The sequence below is a fragment of the Ambystoma mexicanum genome, chromosome 4q (assembly GCF_040938575.1).
Source record: "Ambystoma mexicanum isolate Mex_15411 chromosome 4q, UKY_AmexF1_1, whole genome shotgun sequence".
NCBI lineage: Eukaryota > Metazoa > Chordata > Amphibia > Caudata > Ambystomatidae > Ambystoma > Ambystoma mexicanum.
This window is the reverse complement of record NC_090928.1, coordinates 1,185,746,181-1,185,771,401: the sequence shown is the minus strand read 5'-3', so window position 1 is coordinate 1,185,771,401 and position 25,221 is coordinate 1,185,746,181. Positions and strand designations below refer to the sequence as shown.

At 42.5% G+C, this 25,221-nt stretch overlaps 1 protein-coding gene across 1 annotated transcript in view; it reads left to right on the top strand.

The window, feature by feature from the left end:
• Nucleotides 1–25,221, top strand: part of DNAH8 (dynein axonemal heavy chain 8) — an 8,835,797-nt gene that overhangs the window by 5,031,372 nt on the left and 3,779,204 nt on the right. Inside the window, exon 44 of the mRNA XM_069608756.1 lies at nucleotides 24,069–24,247. Coding sequence (XP_069464857.1) covers nucleotides 24,069–24,247 — 179 coding nt within the window. The remainder of the gene's footprint in view (nucleotides 1–24,068; nucleotides 24,248–25,221) is intronic.

Here is a 25,221-nt window from a genome sequence, read left to right as displayed (position 1 = left end):
GGTCCTGCAAACCATCACCTACATTGTTATTGTGTGTATTATCAACATTGCCCTTATTGCGCACATCGCAGGCCTGGAGAAAACTATACCACAATCTGTAAATGATATTGTCTTGTTTAATTTGCTGAGCAGGTCGCTGCCGAGCAAATTGATAGGGAAACTTTCAGAATATAGTAGGGGAGCCTGCACCACCTTCTCTGCCACCTTTACGTCCATCTCCTCAGTGTATGGACCTGTGGAACTAACCCCCGAGAATCCCTGCGTGTCGACATATTTGCCTGATAATGGGAAATTCCCTTCCATGATGCACGAGTCCACAATAAATATGAACTGTTTGTCTCCTATCTCCGCCCCCACCAAGGGCTCCTCTTCAGGTTGCATGGTCGTTGGCAAGACCGGACACACAAGTGCTCTCAGTGGGCTGTCCTAATCGGGATATGTGTTCCTGCCGTGCCCCATCACTATTGCTCCTCCAAAGGAAGCAGTGGTCAAGCTTGCTACCCTATTGACCGGGGCCACACTGCCTTGCTGTTGCGGTGGTGGGTGCAGTACCTCTATATTAGATGCTTGAGGCTGCTGGTTGTATGTCTGGGGTTGCCCCTGTAGATACCCTTGATTCTGATACCCTTGACCCTGTATGCGTACCCTAGTCCTTGGGGTCATTAGGGTCTTTGTCCCTGTTGCAGTGACCAGTAATTATGCCCCATTGCAGACCTGCTCTTGCATTCTCTTGCAAAATGCCCCCACCTCAAACAATTCCAACATTGTGATGGTCCGAACCCACCCCCTCTGGGTCCAAAACCTCCCCCTCTCGCTCCTCGGAATTCCCCTCTTCCACGCTGCAGTCCTCCTTGCTGCCATCGCGGGCCGGAATACTGTTGCCCTCCGCCCCACTTTCCTCCTTCAGCCCAGAGCGCAGCAATAGTGGCGCTCACGGCCTGCTGGGTGCTCTCTGTCCTCTCCACCTGAACTGGTGCCTGGACAACAACATTTGCCAATTTCGCTTCCTCCGTTTGACACGTAGGGCTGTTTCCATATCCCGCTCCTTAATTCTTTTGTTATGTTGCACTATTATACTCTGTATCTCCGGCTACCCCTTTGCTTCGATACCCTCAATCCTATCAAAAGCTTCTGCACTTCCTTCGGCAAACCCCTTTTTATGATAAAATAGAAAAATGGTATTGAATTATCCCATGGTCCTACCAAGCTTTTACCCACATATCCCCGGCCTGGACCCCAATTATAGCAACCATCAAGCTCTTGATATCCATCACTGCCATGGGCACCCCTGCTGTTTGCTTTTCAAACTCATATACCCCTTAATGAAGTTGTTTTTATCCATCTGGGACCAGTGTACATACTGTGTCCTACCTGCCCCCTTGTGCATGAGGGGCATCTGCATCTTCACCCAACTTCCCACACCCTTCTTCATACTTACCCTTTGCCTTGCCAGCGCTATCCGGCCAACCCTATTCAACAACCTGCTCCCGTCCACATCCTTCAACTTGCGGGGTACTCTGAACCGCCTCTTCACCCCCTCCTTCTTCTTCACCCTGTCACTCGTCAAATGTGCCATTGTCATCATCCCTCTCATTGTTTCCCAACACCGTTTTCTCCTGTCCCCATATTGTCCATTCACCCTTCCTTCCCTCTATCGCAACAGATATGTTTCTTATTCCTTCAGTATCCATCCTGAGCAGCACCTCTTTTAATCTCCATTCTCCTGATCCTTGTTCCGACACCCTTACATCCCTCACTTCTCTCGAGGATGCCTAGATCCTGTTCAAAGAGTTTTTAATGTTTGAGGAACCTATTGAAGGGTACTTTGTAGTGGGCCTCAGCGCCCTATTGATTTTGAAGAGAACTACTATTCAAAGTCGCACGAAGAATGGTAACAGCAGAGTAATTTGGCTCCTCAATTCCTTTTTAATAGAATACTGTGTTGGTGGCTACACTTAAGTATGTTCATGTGCCAAGAGACCGAAAAAGAAGACACAATAACTCCATTTTCGGTGTTCAGTGGTTTTATATTATTGTTAACGATTGCCCTATGTGATGACACGTGTTTCGATGGTGCTTCTGTCTTTTTCAAATCTGGGCTGCATACATAAATCAAATCGTTGTAACAAAAGACATTGGTGAGACATACATGGGTTAGATAACATGAAAATTCATCATGAGTCATTGTCATTTTAGTTGAATGAGAAAATAGTAATATCATATTGCAGTTTAACCAGTCATTGCATAGATAAATATGTAACAGCGATTATTGTGCACAACCCAAATAAAAATGAAATAAAATAGAGTGGCCATTGAAGGAGGGGTAAATGGTGGGAGGTTTATAGGTATTCAAAAGATGGAGAAACAAAGAAAAGACATTTTCATTACTATTTGTATCAATGTATCTCCAGTTCTGGCATACAATATGTTTAAATAAGTTTGATATGTGCTTACCCACCTATTGTTGCATATTTATTTCCTTATCAGCTTGTGTATCCAGTCATGGGTTAAATCCCGACATATTTTAAGGAAAAGGGTTTTCTTGTTATTAAAAGGGCCTGTGGATATCTGACTTGTGTCAGTTCCAAATATCATAATATGTGATGGTGCCTAACCTCTAGGTACTGATTTCTTATTTACTGTTGATGCATGTGCCAATGTTCTCAAATTAGGCTTTGCGAGGAGTGATTACAGGTAAGAGAATGTAATCTGAGTAGAGGCGGGTGCCGGCATTGTTTTCGTTACTTCTATTTTATAAATCTTGTGTGCTACGGGCTGACTGAATTGGAAATATCCTTTATTGGCGTGGCGCAAATATGTTTTGGTTCCAACTTGTTTGAGCATGCATGTGTTGAGTGAAAGTTACAATGAAAGTCAACATTTACCCGCGTTGTACCGCAGAAGTTCTCAAAGGTTATGGTTTTGCACATGGTTACGCGTGCATCTCCATTTCTTAATATGCTAGTTGTGCCTGACTAGGGCTTGCCTAAAAAGTTCTTACCTCCAGTTTCCTGATGTGTGTGTTTCTGTCCGCGTTCCACTCGAACATCGAAACAGAGACCATTTTGTTGTTGATGTGGTAGCCTGGCAACATGTTCCTACTGCTCTGTTTGTTGCAGCGGCCATCTTTTGGGCTAAAATACATGTTAGTTTATTGCCAAGACGTTTTTGAACTCAAAAATGCTATTTCTGATCCCGTGATTACGATCATAATTACCAATTAAAAGGTTCAGAATTACGTGATGAGTTTAATGAATAAAAGATATATACTCGATATTTTAATGCTTGTTGTTACGCGTAATTGATTCTATTTATAATTAGGATGTGCATTAGACATTTTTCCATACGTATTTACTCGTTGCTCATTGCACTAATAGTTGGAATTGTCTGGTTCTGATCTAATGGCAACTTGTGAGCCACTCTGATTACTCCTCCCTTAATGGAATGAATAAGTGAGGTTGGAGAATACAAGATTGCTTGTAGCTAAGTCATGTAATTGAAGCAAATTGCCTAATTGGTTAATTAAATCGAACTCCCCAGTTCCTGCTATTACAAATATGGCATAACCTCAGCTTCTGTTATTTTCCATTGCTGTTATGTTTGAGTCAGTTGGGATTGAAGAGAATAAATAACCCATTTCAAAGAAGATATAATTTTGCCAAATGTTCAAGAATAGGTTACAAAAATGAAGACATCTCGTCTGAGTTTAGACCTCTTTCTACAGAACGGAATTTGCAGATTCATTTAGCTTCTTCTTGTCTCAATGTAGATTCCTGGTTCCCCCTCTTGGTCCAAGGGTCACTTTTTTGAGGCCTACAACTCTTAGTCGTCTTTTGTCACTCCACTGGTGTTTTTTTTGCCAATGTTGCCCTGGTGGTAGATTGATGGCCTGGCTTCCTATGGATGAGATATGCTCTCATATTCTGGTTCAAAGCTCTCTGATGGTGCCTCCTATGTAGATTTGTTCACTGACATATGATCGCATATATTAAAAATTTAGTTTTACAATTGATATACCCCGATGTTCTGTCTGATACCAAATTTGTCTTGAAAGGTTAGTGTATTATCTAGAACATGTTTACACATTGAACATGAGCTGCATTTTCTGAAACCTTTTGGTAATTGTGGTAACCAAGTTCTAAGATTCGTCATTTTTAGTTCCGGGAGGAACGATGGGCTGAGTATGTTCTTAATTGTTCTTGCTTGTCTGTAGATGACAGGCAGACTTTCTTCAATAAAGTTTTTGACATGTGGATCCAGTTATAAAAGATGCCAGTTTCTTTTCAAAATTCTTCTCAAGTTGCATTATTAGCACAAAAAGTGGTGATGAAGCTTATTTTCTCTGATTTAATACTTGTCTCTACTTTGGGAGTCAAGGTGTTTGCTCTGTTGAGTTTTTTTTGCTTTTTCTTGTGCTTTGGTTATAGTTTTCTTGCCATATCCTCTTGCTGTACACCTGGTTGTTAGTAACTGACATTCTTTCTCAAAGTCCTCTTGTTCCGTACAGTTCCTTCGGGCTGTTATATATTCTCCATTGGGAATATTTTTGATCACTGAATTGTGGTGGCAATTGTTAGCTAATAATGTCGAATTTGCTTCAGTTTCCTTTCTGTAAATTGTTGTCTTAAGTTGGTTATGTGATACATAGATCCAAAAAGTTGACTTAGTTTGCACTTGAGATTCCAATGAATTCTATTCCCATTGTGTTTTGATTTGCCTTGTTCCTGAATTCTTCCAATGCTCCCTCTTCTCCTTTCCAAATTAGCAGGACATCATCTATATGTCGGGTCCATAAGATCACATGTTGGTCATATGATTCATCTTGGTATATATGCTGATCCTGTTCAACTCTGCTAGCAACTCTGCCAACCTATCTTCGAACTCCCTTGACCTGATACCCGCGGTTGCCAATACTTCAAGCGGGTGTGCGTATGGGGGTGGGGGAGCAGTAGCCTGTGGTGTTACTGGTGCTGAAGGGGTCCTACCACAGTAGGTACATAGGTTGGATTTGTGTACCCGTCTGTGGGACACGCTGTCAAGGTATATAATCCGCCCTCCTAAGCCTACTATAGCCCAGGGGGAACGAGCTATAGCAAGGGGAAATGTTATCCTTTGTGCGTTGTCACCCTCCACTATACCATAATGATTGTGCACATGGGCGAGAGAACCTTCCACAAGTAGAAACATGTTTAATATGTATTTTATTTTTATTTGTAAGTGTTATGAAAATAGTCAATGTCCAAATTTACATTTTCATTTCTCTTTACTGTAATAACATTAGATGAACACATTATTTTCTAAATTAAAAGTTTGATTGAAAAATCATCACATCCAAAAGAAAGTACCTGCCCGTGTTTGGTTAGTATGCAAACAAAATCAGTTAGAAAAGAAATTAATATTAGAAAGTAAATATCTAATTATAGAGATCGCAATGGTATTACTAATTTATGGAAGGTTCAATTATACATCTTTACATTTGCATTTTCACATGTATGGCTTGGAGCATGTAGAATTAATTGGTATGAGGTGCATCCAGTTCCTTAAAATATGTGTTATTTGGTCCAAATCTGCCGGTTTTCACGGTATGGCTGTTCCAAAACTGTGTTTTTATGTTTTCTTCATTACTTTATTACTCTATTTCAGGGGTGCTATAAATATTTATGTATTTATTTATTTAATATACTTTTAGCCATTACGACTTTGAATATACAACATATATTACACACATCTACAATACACATATCCAGTTAATATTTTCCACAGTTAAAAAATTATCTCAAATACACCTCAGGCCTAAATAAAACCTATTACAATAAATAAAGTACTGTCACTAATATATTTTGTTAGTTGACAATTCATGTATGGGCATTTTAAGCTAAACAGTTTAAAATGTCAATAACCTTCTGATAAAATGTAACCATAAAAAAGATGAAGTTGATATCGTCACCTTGCATAAAATTGGACCATAACATTGATACATAACTGGGATTAACCGAGTTATTATACGATTTTTGGAAGCGTGTTCAAATTGATATTACACTGTCACTATTTACTAACAGGTGCTTGAGAGATTCCAACTCATTCTCCCCACATAAACGACACATTCCATCCAATCTCCTCAGACCCATTTTAGCACCTTTAAACTCTAACACCACACAGTTATTACATTTTAGCATTAAATACTGTCTAAATATCTGTGGGTTAGTGTATACCTTAGTATAGTACTGTGACGATATATGCTCCATCCTCCATTGGCAAAAACAACCACTATGACTCTTCGTGCCAAGTTCAATAAGATGGCACTCCTGGCTATACACCTAATTTCTTTTTCAACCAACCCTTGAACTGTTGGGAGCCATTAGATTAAGAATTACACACAAACTCAATAAACCACTTAGTATAAATGGACTTGATTTTTCCTAATGTTCCCATTGTATCACAGGGATCAGTCTTTAGGAATGCTTGCATGTAGGACAAAATGATAGTGGCATTATCAATTGGCCTCAGATGTTGATAGCACATTACTATTTTCCAACAAAAAAGATGTGAGATATATATTTTTACTCCAATGCGACAAGTTAATTAGTTGAGTTAAGTTCGCTGAGTATTCAAGATTAAATATAATAAAGACCAAATTAAAAAAATAATTATCACATTCCAATGCTGTATTTCTGTTGTGCTGTTTATTTCAAATTCCACATGCTATCATCACATTTGTGAATTGATTATCCAAATGTTCATTTCAGTTCCACAAGTTATTATCACTTGTGTGCATGTATTATCCAAATGTTCATCTCACACTTGCTTGTTGATTTAGCAAACAAAAATAACTTCTTAATTTCCAATGTCTATTTTTTACACGTGTTTCCCCATCGCTTTACAATGGTTCTTCAGGAGAGTAGATAAAAAAAACTAAATAGATCCTTCAAATAAACCTTATTAATGGTAATTCCACTTTATCCAAGTTAGTTGTATGATACAATCTTTATTTCGAAGGGATTGTGTCCTCCGACGTATTCCTCATCTTAGATATATCCTTCCAGCTCTGCTGGCCTCGGAAAATTTTTTCTCTCTAGAGGGCGCTGCGTGTCGACGTCATCCTGCCTATAAAGGCCGCGCGCAGCGTCCGTTGCTCAGTTCCGTTTTTCCGCGCTTACTCAGTGCCTCGGAATACCGTTGCTCAGTTCTTAGTCAGATTAATCCTATCTACCTCGAGTCATTCGATCCGTACTCGATGGCTTCCTCGTCGGAACCGACAACTCCTCGATCCAGCTTCAAAAAATGCCGAGATTGTGGGAAAAAGATGTCGTTGACTGACCCTCACAGAGTTTGTCTGTGGTGTTTGGGAGCTGAACACCATTGTTCGGAATGCGAGGACTGTATGTCCATGACAGCTAAGGCCCTGAAGGAGCATAGGGGGAAGCTGGAGAAAGGTAAGACTTTTAAAGCTTCTTCTTCGTCGACGAAGTCGAGACACTCGTCTCCTCGTCACCATTCGCGCTCCAGGTCTCGGAGTGGGTCTCATCACTCCTCGAGATCGAAGCACTCGAAGAGGAGACATCGAAGATCCCCTTCTCCGTCTTCCTCTTCCTCTGTTTCGCCAAAAAGAATCCCTTGCCCCACGAAACATAGTTCCCGGGCTGAATGGGAGGAATTCCGCAAAAATATGATGAGCGTCTTCGAGAAAGCGGCCTCGACCCCCTCAAAGACTGCCGAGAGCGATGCTCTGGTCGAAAGACCCGAAGGTCAAAAACGCCGCGAGTCGCAGTACCCGGCGAAGGAAACCTCTCGAGCGCGTCTCGAACCCTCAAGTAGGACTATGACCTCAAAACCTTCATCGAAGGTTCCGTCGACGCCGTCGACGAGGATTCCGTCGACACCGAGGTCGATGCCTTCAACGCCGTTGTCGAAGGGACCTTCGACACACGGGTCTGTCGACTCGACGCCAGCTTCGACACCGGCGTCGACGCCAAGAAAAGTCACGGTTACGACACACCCAGTGACTATCCCCAGGTCCTCGACGTCGATGGCGTCGAGATTGTCGAGCAGAATTCCAATTCTGTCGAGGTCACCGAGGCCTCCGCCTTTGTTTTCGACGCCACGCTCGAAGCCTTCGACGTCGGCGTCAACGACATCGACGTTTTCGAGACCGATAATGACAAGTTCGGCACCCTCTGCCTTGGAAATGGGATTTACTCCTTTTATGAGTTCAGAACAATTGAGAACTATGTCCTCAATTTTGGAAGAGGGTGAATTGTCTGAACCGGAAGACACATTTGAGTTGCAGGGACCTGTAACCCCAATTAGAGAGGAATTTTCCTCTGAAGACCGCAGGTTAAAGGATCTTCATGATTCCTTACATGAGGCAAGTGGGTTAGACACTTCCCCTGAGGTGGAGTTTGCTAGGCCAGACCCGGGGGAGCATGCTGAAACCCCCTATAGAGCCTTAATGGCCAGAATCACAGAGTTCATTGGGTGGTCTGCACCTTCACAATCTTTCCAACAAGATGACCTCACGGATATTCTTGACAAAGGCCCACAGGAGGATCCTGTGGTGCCTTTCCATAAAGCTCTTCAGAGGAAGATCATGACAAACTGGGAAACCCCAGATGTAGTACCAGCAGTAAATAAAAAACTGTCTACAAAGTACAGGGTATCTTCTACAGACCCGGAGTTTTTGTCTAAACACCCATCCCCAGAAAGTCTGGTGGTACAGGCAGCATCCTCTACCGATGTCAAGACGGCTTATCCTACCGTCCCACAGGACAGGGACGATAAAAAATATGATGCTATGGCAAAGAAAGTCTTTTCAGCATGTAGCATGGCGTTAAAATCTGTTAATGCTACTTGCACCCTTGCTAGGTTCAGCCATACACTTTGGGAGTGTGCTTCTACAGCGGCTGACTGCATCCCGGAGGGAGAAGAAAGGGATGCGCTCCTGAATATTATACAGGACGGTAAAGACGCTATGTGCGAATCCCTCCAGACGGGCATTGATTCGGCTGACAGTATCAGCAGAGCAATGGCGGCAAGTACATCAACCAGGAGATTCGCTTGTTTGAGAAAGTCTGGTTTTGCCCCAGATGTGCAAGCCAGGCTCTTGAACATGCCATTCGATGGCTCTTCTTTGTTCGGGAAAAAGGCGGATGACAGTTTAGAGAAACTGCAAACTTCAAAAGCAGCAGCAAAATCCCTAGGAGCTGCAATCCGTCAGACTCCTTTTCGTCCCACAGGAACCTCTGCGAGAGGCAAGTCCTTTCGCTTCTACTCCGCATTCGGAAGAGGTAGAGGACGACCGGCTCAAAGGGGACAATGAAGAACTACCCGAGGTGGACGGGGTAGATATTCAAAAGCCGCAGCAACAGCAGGTGCCGCTTTACCATCGGCATCTGCATCAGCCGCCCCAAAACCACTCTGAGGACTTCCCTCACAGGACACCTGTAGGAGGCAGGTTGACTCAACATCTGGCGGTATGGCAGGCTATCACGTGAGATGCTTGGGCATTGGAAACAGTTGCCCAAGGTTACTGCCTGCCTTTCCTACGTATACCTCAGAGTCATCCACCGGGGATCAGCTCTCAGAAAGCTCCAGATCCGCTCCTCTTGCAGGAAATTTGGGACCTGCTAGAGAAAGGTGCCATAGAACCGGTACCTGTAGCGGAGAGGAACAAGGGCTGGTACTCCCCTTACTTTCTCATTCCAAAGAAAGACGGAGGACTGAGACCCATCTTGGACTTGCGAGAATTGAACAAATTCCTCAGAAAAGACAAATTCAAGATGGTCACTCTTTCTCAGATCCTCCAGGCCCTTCAGTTCCAGGACTGGTTGGTATCTCTGGACCTTCAGGATGCTTATTTCCATGTGCCTATCCATCTCAAACACAGGAAATACCTGAGGTTCGCAATTGGCAACTCTCACTATCAATTTCGAGTGCTGCCATTTGGGCTGACCTCCGCCCCGAGGGTCTTCACCAAGTTAATGTCGGTAGTGGCTGCAAGTCTAAGGAGGGAAGGGATTCACGTCTACCCCTACCTGGACGATTGGTTGAGCAAGGCTGTTTCTCCGGAACAAGCTCAGATCCAGCTAAATCACGTGTGCCACTTCCTTCACAGACTGGGCTTCTCCCTCAATTTAAAGAAGTCACAAATGATACCATCGCAGAGACTCCAGTTCATAGGAGCGATCCTGGACACTTCCCTGGGAAAAGCCTCGCCACCAGAGGTGAGGGCTCAAGATATTCTACAGATGGTTACCAAGTTCCAACATGCCCAACGTCTCCCAGCCTTCGACTTTTTGAGGTTGCTAGGCCTCATGGCATCCTGCATTTTCCTAGTGCCAGAGGCTCGCCTGAGAATGAGATCCCTCCAGTGGGCACTGAGGACTCAGTGGTCACAATTCTCAGGGAGAATGACAGATCTTCTTCAGGTTCCCGGCAGGGTGGCTCGAGACCTTCAGTGGTGGGCCTGTCAGGAGAACATTCTGAAAGGAGAACAGTTTTGGCAACCCTGGCCGGAGATAACAGTAGTCACGGATGCCTCACTCACGGGGTGGGGAGCCCACGCCAACGACTTGACCATCAGCGGTCGTTGGTCTCCATCGGAGTCCAGACTACACATCAACCTGTTAGAGCTGAGAGCCATCAGACTTGCGCTGAAGACGTTCCTGCCAGCTGTACAAGGGAAGAACGTCCTGATAATGACGGACAATACGGTGGCCATGCATTACCTCAACAAAAGAGGAGGCGTAGGATCACTACCCCTGTGCAGAGAGGCGATGCAGCTCTGGTTTTGGGCAATCCAAGAAGGAATCTCTCTATCGGCAGTTCACCTAGCCGGAGAGAAGAACTTGACAGCGGACGCTCTGAGCAGGCAGAACACAGTCTCCCACGAGTGGGAGCTAGCTCAGGAAGTCCTTCAAGAGATCTTCGCCCTTTGGGGAACCCCTCAGGTAGATCTGTTCGCCACCAGCCTAAACAGGAAATGCGACCTGTTCTGCTCAAGGGAATTTCCCCCGAGAGGAGCTCTGGGAGACGCGTTCATAGTGGATTGGGAGTTTCCGCTCTGTACGCGTTCCCACCGGTCCCTGTCATTCCTCAAATGATCAGGAGGTTGAGAAGATTCCGGAGAACCATGATCCTAATTGCCCCGGATTGGGCCAGGAGAACGTGGTACCCGGACCTTCTAGACTTGTCCATCTGCCCTCCAATTCGACTTCCACTCAGAGAGAACCTACTCTCGCAGAAGGGAGGTCAGGTTCTCCATCCAGACATCAAAACCCTCAACCTTCACGCTTGGCTTCTGAAAGGCTGAGGTACAAGGATTGGGACCTCCCTGATGATGTTATGGAGGTGTTGCTTTCGGCAAGGAGGCCAGCAACAAAGTCTTTATACCGCTGCCGTTGGAACAGATTTTGCAGCTGGTGTAGAGAACAGAATATAGACCCTTTTTCATGTGGTACACCAATGGTTTTGTCCTTCCTACTATATTTGGCAAATTCAGGCCTTCAAGTTGGCACCATTAAGGGCTATCTCGCAGCGCTATCCATCTTTAAGCGTACTGCGGAAGAACCATCCTATTTCAAATTACCCTTGGTAATACAGTTTCTAAAGGGGTTAACCAATGTTTATCCCCCAAGACCATTCCAAGTTCCCCTATGGGATTTAAACTTAGTACTAACTTTCCTGATGGGTACACCTTTCGAACCTCTCCATTCTTGTTCGTTAAGATTCCTTACCCTTAAAACTGTTTTATTAATAGCACTTACATCTGCTAGAAGGGTGAGCGAATTACAAGCTCTTTCTTGTAAACCCCCTCACACAATATTTCACAAAGACAAAGTTGTCCTGCAAGTGAAGCCTAATTTCCTCGCAAAGGTTGTGTCTGAATTCCATATCACTCAGAAGATTACCCTACCATCTTTCTATCCTCCTCCTCACCCGGGGAAAGAGGAAGAGAGGTTACACAGGCTAGACCCTAGGAGGGCTTTAAGTTTTTACATCAGTAGACTAGCCAGGATAAGACAGGCAGACCAGCTGTTTGTAGGTTACGCAGGTCACAAGCTGGGGTTACCAATAACTAAGCAGACCATTTCCAGATGGATCATTCTAGCCATTCTGGAATGTTATAAACTGGCAGGGAAAGAGCCCCCTCAAAACCTTAGGGCTCATTCGACCAGAGGTATTGCAGCTTCATCGGCCCTCAAAAGAGGAGTGCCGGTAAAAGACATATGTGCGGCCGCTACATGGTCGTCTGTCCATACCTTTACACGTTTTTACAATTTGGATTCCTCCTCCAGTCAAGAGACTAGGTTTGGAAGGGCTGCACTGCATTCTATTCATTAATAGAAGACAGCGTGAAGTCAGTACTCCCTCCTCCAATAATAGAATACTGCTATGGGAGCCTATCTAAGATGAGGAATACATTGGAGGACACAATCCCTTCGAAGAACAAGTTACTTCTTACCTTGTAACGTTCTTTCGACGGGATGTTCCTCCGACGTATTCCTCATCGACCCTCCCATCCATCCCCGCAGTTCTACTTCCCTTGTTGTTGCAGCTTACGCTCCTTCAGGGTGATTAGTTTAGTCCAGAAAGTATTATTGTGGGCTACAAAACGGAAATGAGCAACGGACGCTGCGCGCGGCCTTTATAGGCAGGATGACATCGACGTCGATACGGCGGCTGTCGAGGGACATCGACTCGGAGGACGTCGACGCGCAGTGCCCTCTAGAGAGAAAAAATGTTCCGAGGCCAGCAGAGCTGGAAGGATATATCTAAGATGAGGAATACGTCAGAGGAACATCCCGTCGAAAGAACGTTACAAGGTAAGAAGTAACTTGTTCTTCTATTGGCTGTTCCTTAATACAAGATATTTTGCTGAAATCAGCTCTCTGTTACTGAGTCATTTCTTGTTCTTTGGTTTCCAAACGTTTTCACTGCAAAGATTTGTCCTTCCTGGTACCGGTTACTCAACAGAGTGCTGCTGAATGCTTTTGCCATGGCGAAACCGGTACCAGGAAGGACGAATCTTTGCAGTGAAAATGTTCCAAAAGTGGAATTACCATTAATAAGATTTATTTGAAGGATCTATTTATTTTTTTTGATCTACTCTCCTGAAGAACCATTGTAAAGCGATGGGGAAACACGTGTAAAAAATAGTCATTGGAAATTAAGAAGTTATTTTTGTTTACTAAATCAACAAGCAAGTGTGAGATGAACATTTGGATAATACATGCACACAAGTGATAATAACTTGTGGAACTGAAATGAACATTTGAATAATCAATTCACAGATGTGATGATAGCATGTGGAATTTGAAATAAACAGCACAGCAGAAATACAGCATTGGAATGTGGAAATTATTTTTTGAATTTGGTCTTTATTATATTTAATCTTGAATACTCAGCGAACTTAACTCAACTAATTAACTTGTCGCATTGGAGTAAAAATATATATCTCACATCTTTTTTGTTTTAAAATTGTTTCTGTGTAGCAGACGCACATGGATCTGAGGATTACTCATGCAGACAACATTTAAAAAAATATTAGACGTTCAACTAAAGAACTGTTGCCAGGGAAAGCTTAATATATGGTTGCACACTGTTGCTTCTCTCATTACTATTTTCCATATATATTCAACTACAATACTTTAGAGGTCGAATTCCAAGTACAAAAATTCTACTGATACATTTTCTGTCATCATAAAGAATTTACGGAGAATATGGGCTTCACACTTTTTCAGTTCCGCAAGGTATTTAGGATCCCATATATCTATGCCATAAAGTAAACGGAAAGAATTTTTGCTACATACAACATCAAAACAGCATACGCCACAAAGCTGATATTTTTACCAATAAAAACGCTAATTACATTCACAGATTTCATGCACTTGAATTTGGCTGCTGCCCAATGTTTTTCCAATTTTAATCTCTCATCGACAAGCCCACCTAAATATGTATATTCTTTTACCTGCTCAAGTCTAGTATTTTCAAATAGCCAGGTAATCTTTTTAGGGGATTTTTTTGCTGAGAATATTATAGTCTTACTTTTGTCACTACTGACTTATAAACCATTTATTTTACTGTATTCTCCTAACGCATTTAACATATTCTGTAAACCCCTTGGGGTGTGGTCTAATAGCAGCAAGTCGTCGGCATATGCTAGCCAACCAATTGCTGCTAATCCAACTTTCACTAGGCTAGTATCCAAATTCATAACATGCATGTACATATCTGCCAAATATAGATTGAAAAGGGTTGCTGCAACAATGCATCCCTGTTTCACACCACAGCAAGTGGAGGTAGGTGCAGAAAGTTTACCCATTCAATCTAGTCAAATGCATCCCATTGTGTATGTATATAGCAGCATTAACATCTTTAACCGTCCTGGTGAAATATTACAGAAAATCAATTTTTTCCATAACCTATTGTGAAGGATGGAGTCGAACGCAGCACTAAAATCGATGTATGTGCAATACACATTGGACTCACGCCTTTTACATGCATACTCAGCCACTGATTTCAAAATGAATAGGTTGTGTCCTGTTTGGATTCATGCCTAAATCCAGTTTGGTTCGGGGGAAAGATGCTTTTAGAGGCAATCCATTAATTCAACTCTGCTAACAACACCCTAGCCTAAAACAAAGTTGACGGTATACCTAGCATAGCTAGCATGTGGTAATTCGCTGGGCTATCCCATGCACCCATCTTGTATACTGTCAATATGTGACTTATCCGCCACGTGTCTCGAATCTTTCCTATTTTCCCAATTTCTGGGGATAAAATGTGGAGAGCATGTGCCCATATCTCTGCAGAAAGTTTGATCAAATTGTTACATATGCCGTCTGGCCCGGCTGCCCGACAGGTGTTTAAGTGCTTGATAATAATCACTATATCAAGAACATATGGCTTACATGTCCAATTATTTGGCGGAAGTTGTACTTCTATCTCATCATCAACATTATTTCCCAAAGTTGATTTTATGTGATTAGTCCACCGATCTTCTGATACACAATTTATGGTCACTTCTCTTTGCTTTGTTCCACAAATTTCTTCTCATATTCCAATATTGTTCGACTGGGAGCCATAGTTTGCTATCTTCCTCCATCTTTCCATTTCAAGACTCTTAACCACCTATGATACATATTTTTGATGGATTTTATATGTGCTATAAGCACAGTTGAGTCTCTGCTCCCAAAGGTAGGAAAGATCACTTCTGCTATATCTAGGCAAAGTTTATTTTTAGCTTCAGTGATTTTTTTATCAGAGTGATGTATTTTATGAATTGCTTTATTGCATATTTCCATGGTAGTTGTATAAGATCTTTTAGAACTAGTGAAGTCACCTATATTGGTCATCATCTTCATAAACATGGGAATTATCTTAACTTAGATGCCCCATTATTTCCACATTGGTTAATAAACTCGGGTACAATGTGAGTAACCACCTGGTTAGCTACCCTTATATTCTCCTTATGCCAATATATTCTGTTTTGGGCTTCATTAAGAAATATTTGACCATTTTGACCATAGTTAACAAGAGCGCCAGGAGTCACAAGGGGTTTCAAATATTCACATAGAGGGTAGTGATTGCTCTGTTCACGGCTCACGACAGCCATATCCACAATCAATTTAATCTCTTTACGGTTGGTAAACACATAGTCAATAGTGGACACAGAACTCCCGTCGACCCATGTAATAGCAATATTGGCATCACCTGAACAATTTCCATTGAGTCTAAAAAACCCATATTCATCTAAAATATTTACCATGGTTTTCCCTGCTGATTGTCAGGGTGGTTTTAGCCAGGCAAGACTGATGTTGAAGCCCCCCCCCCCCCCCCCCCCACAACCCCTGGGAATAGACACACTGAACATTCTCCTATCTGAGCATTAAAATCCCCAACTAACCATATTGGATACCTGTGGGAATAGATCTTAAAAATGTCAGTTACTGTGTTTACATTTTCTAAAGTTACCTCTAGGTTGGGAGGATCATATATATTGGCTAATATGATAACATCTTGGAGGTATATTAGTTTTACCGCCAAAATAGTGTTTGTGGATTCTTTTAGAACTGTAGCTATCCATGGCAGCTTGATAGAGATCAGAAGGCCTCCCTTCGGTCTCCCTCTTATTCCCTTTAACGCCAGTTGCTGAACTGTAGAGCGGCCATCAAATTGAACAGGTTCAGCCAACCAGGTTTACTGAATGGCAATAATCATAAATGCATCAAAGTGAGCTACAAGACCATCTTCCCCAAACAAATGGGTGAATCCCCTGTGTATTCCACGAACACAATAGATATACATCACTGGTACACCGAGGTAAAGTGTTGCTTAAAGACAGCTGTCAGCCACTGCCAATACCCCTCACCTGGGGTAATGGCAGCGCTACTTTCTGTTGTGTTTCGCATTTTTCCCTTAGATGCTACTGTGATTGAGTTTGAGTTGGTCATTCTGCCAATGATGGCTTCTCCCTGTTTTGTGGTGTCAATACCCCTCCTCTGAGATTTATTAGAACCACTTTTTAGATTCAGTGTACGGGTCAAGTTTCCCTCACAGACTAAAGCTACATTGTCTCCCCGTGGTTTTATAGCTGTGATCCAGACCGGCTAACATGAGTAAACTAGTTTGTAAAGTTCTTCTTCATATCGGAAAATATAATCAAGGATTGTGATAGACTCAAACCATACATTTGTCACAAATTCTGCAATATGTTCGGACTGGTCCACTATCTTGATGTCTTCAGTAGTAATCACACGCAATGCAACTACTGTGTGAAAAATACACAACACTGCTGATCCATTAAGGGGGGTAGGCTTGCAACATGTGAGACTGGCTGCAATTGAAGAACCTTGACTAGCCCATCATTATCGGCACTAACGTTGGACGATATAATGGGTGCCGAGTTTTTAGTAATGGTGTACCCTAATACTGGCAGCATACTTTGTTTTTGCCCATTATCTGGTAATGCATTAGCGCAGCTATGGGCAGACCAACCTCCTTTACAGGAGCAACACTCCCCTTAAAGAGTAGCCTGCCCGCTATCCACTATACCTTGTATGTCACACTGGGCTGACACAGGAACTGTAGATTCAGAAGAAGGAACTTGCACTTGTTTATTGGCATTCTCAATTGCTTTGCCAACTATATCCTTCACCACACATGCATTCTTTCGTAACTTCGCGCAATTAGTATACATATAAGCATGAGAGGTGGGTTAAGACATACGTTTAGCTATGCCAGCTTTTTATTTCTTTACTAGTACACCTTCCAACTTCTAGGGGGATGTAGTTAAGCCTGGAGGATTCTGGGGGGGAGTCACCAGAGTTACTATCTCCATAGACTCCATACTAGTGCTTTGGTCTCGAACAGTCTTACGGCCATGGTTGATGCTCTTATGTAGGAGAATAGACTGGGTGTCCAGTTTATTCTCTAAACGCTTGCATCTTGCTACCAACTGTTAGGGAGAATTCTCTCTTTAGGCTGAATTTCCTAACCTAGTGAGTCCCCCAGCAGCTTTGCTGGATTTCTGGAGTTTGTTTTTTTCTCCTGCCAAGAGTGAGACTCTGTTTCTCCCACTCTTGGACATGATTTATGGTGTTCCTTTGACTGTTAATGTGTTTTATGGGCTATGGGGTCCTTTAACCCATAGGGTCTCATGTGTTTTTACTATGTGTGTTACACAGCACCCTCCGTGCAGTAACACAGGGGTGTCATAGTGACACCCCACCATAGACTCCATACCCTGGGACTGACTACTGTCTCCCAGGGCATGTAAAGTCACCATTGGCTTTACTAGTCCCAAATTATTAACAGAAACCAGTACAAACCATCATATTGTGGACGTACTGGTTGGGGCAATTCGATTGCCCCGGGGTCTGTTAGTCGAGGGGGCACGTCTCCGTCCCCCCTGATCGAGTTTTGGCTGGTGGCAGTGGATACTACTTTTTATATTCGACCGCGAATATATCCCTATGGGATTTTCCCATTGTTCGAGCCTACCAACTTTAATTATTTCATTCTCATAGCCTAGAACATACCGCTGGTTTATTTAATTAATATTAATTCGCCGGTTGGTATTTTTTGCCAGGACTCGATTCTAAAATGGCGTTTGTGTTCTCTTCTGTGACTCCAACCCAAGTCGAGCCCTTTGTTCCACTTTTTGGCGGGCCTCTCCACAGAAGCCTCCAAAAGTGGTGCCACTCTGTCTGGGTACCACAGTGGGCGAGGGAGGGGGTTTAGGCACTCTGGACTGAGTTACCTTGGTAACTCAAGTCACACTCTTGTGTGACTGGCCCAAGTGGTGAGCCGGCCGGCTCACCACTTAGCATGTTTGATTGACAGCTAGGCTGAGTGAATGGGGGTGTGCTGCATAAAAGCAGGGCTTTGGGGAATGGAACTTCAGAAGTCGCCACAGGACCTGAGAATCCAACGAGGGAGAAGCTGAGCCGACCTACCACGATGACACCACCGGTGGAGCCCTGCTGTACCGACTCACCACTTCCCGACGACAGAGAAGATCTCCAGACTGGAGAGGCTTCTTCCCCTGACTGGTGGGCACAACCAGTTTACCTTCTTCTCTTCGCACCCCAGCCCGGCTTGTGGTCAAATTGTCTGTGCCAAGCACCCCGGCAACCGGATAGCCACTTACCACTGGACCACAAACTAAAGGACCGCTCCTTTTACCTGAGAACTCCGCGGCTGGTTTATTCCCTGGCAGTGCAACGGACTCCTGTCCCCGACGTGATCCTCTCTTCCCCTGGTCGAAGCACCGACTTGCATCCGCTGCCAGGAACAACTGCCCCCTCTGGAGTATTCTCACCACTTTAAGGTACTGTGTCCGCCAGGCCTCCCTTTCTAAAGATTGCTTCACAGTAATAATAACCCCTTAACCTTCTGGACTGGGTTGGGCGCCTTGACCTTCTAACTGGTCCCTTTCTTTTGGTCCAACTCTTTTTTTTTTTTTAACCTTTGCAAGACTCTTGTGCACTGCAACTGTGTGACCTTGGACACATTTCGTTTGATCCTCTTAAAGTGGATCCGGCCTATTGAACTCTAACTTCACTGTTTTACTTTGCCTTCGTCACTTGTGGTGCTCTTGAAAAAGTGTTGGGATCTGTTTCAATTTATTCTCTGCTTTTCTCTCCCTTTAAAAAACGAATTATTAGAGTGCCATCTGCGTTAAGCACTCACCGCTGTCTGAAAATAAGTGGGGCTTTACTTAAGACTTGTCTAATATTCTTCTAAGGGAGTGTATACCTTTTAGTGACTGTGTTTTTGAATTGCTTACTATTAGTGCCTGTGTGTTTTTCTAGATGTGGTTTTAAATAAATAATTATATCTCTTTTACACCAAGCCCTGGTCAGTGTTTACTTGTTCTACTGTGTCCTCTTGACCTATTGTGAATACTCTGTATACTGCCTAACTCTTCTTGAGGGAAGTCTGACTGCTCAGCCACAGCTACCAAGTGAATCTGTGTGGTACAGACTGCTAGCAAGTGGGTTTACTGCCAAACACCTGTGGTCTTAAATCTTTTGCAGTGGTCCCAGAGGGAACTGCACAGGTTTCTGCCTAACGCCAACGTTATCAGGAGATTCTCAAAGGGCATCAAACATTTCACTAGATGACATACTATTATTACTTGCTCTAATGTCTCTCAAATACTTGACATCAAAATCTTCACACGGTATATCCAAAACGATAGTGGGGTTCAACAGATTGGTACCTATCGCATTCACACTATTGTGTATCATTGCTGTCACACTTGCAGATATCACAGGTTGGACAAGGTGGACAGGTTGAGCATTAATTGCTGCATGTTGATCTATGTCTGTTAGGTCGGTAGTATTCTGGAGAATGTCGACATTACAACCTACAGAAACTGCTTCCTCATTGCACATTTCTTCTACAACAGCAGGCTGTAACATTACTGCATCTATAAGTTTAGTACTGGCACAGCCTAGTGCTTTATTCAACTCACCCGCAATTTCTTTAGCTGCAATTTTCTCCTCGATTTTATTTAGAGGCCGGTCTTTGGGAAAATAAGATGTAAGTTGTTTAGATTTTACACCGGCTGGAGATTTAATGATGGTTTTTAGGGTGCATATCCTGCACCCTCAACATAATTTCAGGGGATTTATTTCAGGGTTGGGGGTGCCTGCCACAGTTCCTGTCACGGCTTCACCACTCTGCTCGTTGCCAAAACGCTTATATTCATGCGCAGCCTTTCGTTTCGTTCGCCACGTCTTGAACCACTCAATTACTGATTACACGCGCACAGCTTTTCAAAGTGGTTGTGCGCTAGTATTTTAGACTTATATTTTACAAAACCCTAGTTATCGCAATAACCTTAATTGTACTGTGGTTATACTAATTACGCTAGCCTCGTTGTTCAAGCTATATCGAGACTCAACTAGCATGTACTTAAAAGACAACCGGCCGTTGCTACGATAAACAACACCATGGGCCCACAGAATGTATACAGATACTTCAAAACAGTCGGAACAGCTCTTGCAGCTCTCACCCTGGCAAGCAAATACTTTTTTCTTCAAAACACAAAGTTCACGCTACTCATGCGACTCAGTCGCATTCACAGTCGAGCAGATTCTAAACTAATCAGCATGTGTTATAAGAACGACTAACAGTCGCTGAATATGGAATACAGGGGCAGACTAAACGTATTCCGGTAGTTCAATACGTCAATACAACTCAAGCTGTGAGTAGACAGGGACACGGTCACAACCAACACAATCAGCACTCACTTAAATCATGAACTAACTATAGACATGTGAAACAACCAACCGTTCGCTATGCTTACACCTCCACCTCTGCTTGCGGCAAACAGCACTTCCAGGCACTTCCTGGTGCGCTTGTTCTTCTTGTGATAGATTTTTATCCATCAGCAGTTATTTTTGTATACCGAGGCTTGAGCCTCATTACTCCATCTTCTCAGGTATGTAGTCGTGGGTTTGTATTCTTCTTGGTCCTGGTGCGCGGGCCGTCTGGCTTTATAGTGCCTGCTGGGTAGGGAGGTGGAGCTTCACAAATATATCTAAAACAGATACAAATACAGTTTTAACCTCTTATAATGCAACGCTGAGTACACTAAACAATTACTGTGTACTATTAACTCTCCACGGCATAGTCAATGTTATTATGTCCGTTGGCATACCACATCTTCCACACAACAAAAATCCAAAAGATCCAGGGGGTCAGGCAAACAGTGAACAGCGCTTCCAGGCACTTCCCAGTGCACACCTATACATATTGTAACATACCTAATGAGTCATCTTATGTCTGATGCCATCAGTGATGTCATATATGATGCAATTAGTGATGTCACCAGTGATGTCATTGGTGGTGTCATTAGTGATGCAATCTCTGATGTCATCATTGTGGTCATATGCTGCGCAACAGGGGGTGGCAAGTTAAGGTGGCTTTGCCTGAATTGTCTGCCGAATTTCAGGGGTTTATATATATATAGGGGCCCTATAAATATTGTACCATGCCTAATGAGTCATCTTATGTCTGATGCCATCAGTGATGTCATATATGATGTATTTAGTGATGCCACTAGTAATGTCATCATTGTGGTCCTATGCTGTGCAACAGGGGGCGGCAAGTAACAGTGGCTTTGCCTGAATTGTCTGCCAAAGTACAGGGGTTTTGTTGAGTTAAATGTTCACCTTAACATCCCTGCGACTAAAGATTTTTCCCTGATTATATATATGTTGTTTTATAATATGTTCAAACTGCATGTGAATCTATGAAAGATCCAATGCTGTAGAAGGACTACGTTATTTACCTGTAACTTCTGTTCACCAGAATTGGTATCTTTCATTGATTTGCATACAATCCTGCTGCCTACCACATCTTCTTGGCTCATTCTGGCACTTTTTACATGTGGTCTGCTTATCTGAAGATGGCCTCTATGTGAAGACTCTGTCTATTGGCTAATGGGTAAGGTCACCCACAATTACTCTCAGAGAACACTAAAGTAACTGCAGTTTTTTAAATTCAAATGAAAACTGCTCTAATGTCACTAAGGATTCCGAGCCTGATGATGGGGAATATTCAAACAGCATATGAATCTATGAAAAATAACAATGCACAGGAGTAGATAAGTAACCTATTCCTACTGTGATGATAAAGAGGGACATGGGGGTAATCTCTGATTACTTACCGGTAATCGTTATTACTCCTGGTCATATCCTTTCATCGCCACAGTACTGATACCCTCCTCTCCCGCCACGATGGGAAGAACGTCCCGATTCATGGGTATGACGGGCAGGGGCTAAAAAAAGTTTTGTGGAAGGGTTCAGTCGAAAGGCAGAGCACCTCCATAGAGTAAGTACTGTGATGAGGAAGATTAGGACTACGAATAATAACCAGTAAGTAATCTGAGCATGAGTCATTAAATTGATCTAGACGCTGATAATATTGTTATCCTGGATTACATTCAAATCGGCCTCCAAAGGCTGGCGGATGTCTTGGTTGAGTATGCCAGATTAAATGAATTTAAAATAAACCTGCAAAAATCCAAAACAATGATTTGTAAGCGTTCACAGGTAAAGACCAAAGCATTCACCTGGAAAATTGACAACCAGGTAATTCCATTAGTAAAGGAATTAAAGTACCTGGGCTCTGTGATCAGTGCTTGTCCTACAAAATTGCAATTAAATAACATCTTTGATATTGAAATAGTGAAGTTAGGCTCTCACATGATCACAATCTATATGAAAAACTGTAAATTTGTTATCTTTCCCATTATAAAATACTATGTGGGGAAGGTGATCCCGACCCTGCTTTTTGGTTTGGAATGCAATATTCAAAGTTTCAAAATCAATTGGGAAAGAATTGAGGCCAAACTTTGTAAAAGAGTCTTGAACATTCCAAATTCGGTTCCTATGGCCTTTATCCGTTTTGAGCTGGGTCTGATTTCTATCCTATCCTGGATGGAATAGAGATGGGTCTCGCTCTATAGACAAATTATGGACCCTCAAATCGACTCCTTGTATGAAGAGGTTTCTATCCCACTGACTAAGGGGGGTAATACATTTCTGCAAACTCTCAAATCTAGATGTCTCAACATCCTTGTCAAAGCAGACTCTAACTTAGAAACTCTGATATGCAATGCGTTGAAATCCAAGGAAAATATGAAAAGGTGGGATTGGATTAGAACAATTGACAGGATGAGAGCAGCCAAACTCTTTTCAAACTTCTCAGTCCATGATAAACCTAGATCATACTTACACATCTACCTAAACAAATGCCCAGATTCTAAAGTCAGAGTAAACATCCTTAGATTTAAATTAAACAACCTGCCTGCTTTGGAAATCCTGCATATTCGAGATAGTGTTGCATATCCAAATGATATCTGTCAGGAGTGTGAGACAAATTCAAAGCATTCTATCAAACATCTTCTGTTGATATGCCCGGGGACAAGGGAATTAAGGAGGGACAGGTTGAAAAGATTTGTTCATAAAGTGGAATTCTTGGAATCTGAAATATTTTGGGAAAGAATTGTGTCAGGAAATGAGATTTTTCTCACGGCAGAGATTGTAAAGATCCTGAATGTCTTAAAATTGGTAGATTAAGCTGTAGAAATATGTTGAGATTGAAAGATGAAATGTTTAACATGTTCTTAACACCCTCATTCGTTTTATGAAGATTTTTATGCTGGTCTCATTTTTTTTCTTTTTTACTTTATCTTTTTCTTCTTCTTTTTATTCCGGTTTGTCACATTTTTAATTTTTATGATTTTGATCTTGTAAATTTGTATCCATTCGTACTATATTGATACGTATATATTTTGTAATATGTGTAAAAAGTTGAAGTTTTATTTTGGCTATATCACAATAAAACATTTTTTTTAAAAAAGAGTTAATTTAGACAGAGAACTTTTTTTTAAAAAAAAACCATACAAGGTGGTAAGTAACATATGTTTTAAAAAGAGAACACATCCATGGGAATTTTACTGCCACAACAAAGCACATTGCTTGACAGTACACTCTGATCTATTTAATATATGCATGCTTCTCATAAATTGTACATTACCTTTAATATTTTAGGTGTTACATCACATTGGCTCAAGCTTTGGGGATGAACATGGGAGGAGCTCCAGCAGGACCAGCCGGAACTGGTAAAACTGAAACAACAAAAGATATGGGAAAGGCCCTTGGAAAATATGTTGTTGTGTTCAACTGCTCGGATCAAATGGACTTCAGAGGTTTAGGTCGTATTTTCAAAGGTACATGTAAAGAGCAAGTGTAATGAAATTCTGGTTATTTTTGTCCAGTTGAGCATTGGTTGCTGCTTTTTAATCACATCTGTGATGGCAGCAGTCCAATCACTTATTTGCATCCTGACTCTGGAGGAATGTGTGTGGGGCAGGTACTGCCACAAGACACTGCTATTGTGTTTGTGACATTAAGTTTAAACGCTATGTGTGAATGTGTAACTGTGTTTTGGCATCGTAGTACCACTCGAATTTTCTGACCCCCTCCACCTCCTGTGAACCAATTAGCACAGAACTAAGACGTTAGTATATACTGTTCATGTCAAAACCAGTTGGTCCACACACTCTCCAGTCCATTGTCCTTCTTTTAATGTTCAGTCTATCGTGTGTTCATTCATATACATTGTGTACTGCAATGGGGAGCTGTGACACAAACCTTGGGCATTTTGTGCAACCTTTTTCTCTGCAAGTGAAGGGGAGATACTATGGAATCCTTTTGACTTGTGCCAAAAACGCTTTCAGAAAATGTTAATAGTTGATAGTGGAGATGTTGATAACCTATTCCAAGAGCACCCACTGAAGACACTGTTAGAGATGCTGAGATAAGAGCAGATCTTTAGTTATTTTTACTGTATCTGCCCAGGCTGAGCTTTTCCTTTTACTGTCACCTTTGCTTTAACTTAAAACATGTTCCTCAAGATGGTAAATGGTCTGGGGACCCCAAAAGCACCAATGACATGGGATGGAGAAGCCCCGGAAGAAAACGAAGGACAGAGCTCCATTTTCTTCTCCAGAGCATCGTTAGTGCAACTAGATGCATCTACTACATTTCAATGTCTGCATTGGTAAGGATACAGTACATAACACCCTTGTCCCTTCACCGATTAAATATCACCCAGACTAGGCCCTAAGCAAAGAACTATCTGGAAAGAAGAAGCTCCTATTACTATCACCCATTGTCTAAGCCTTACATCAGTGGCCTTCAA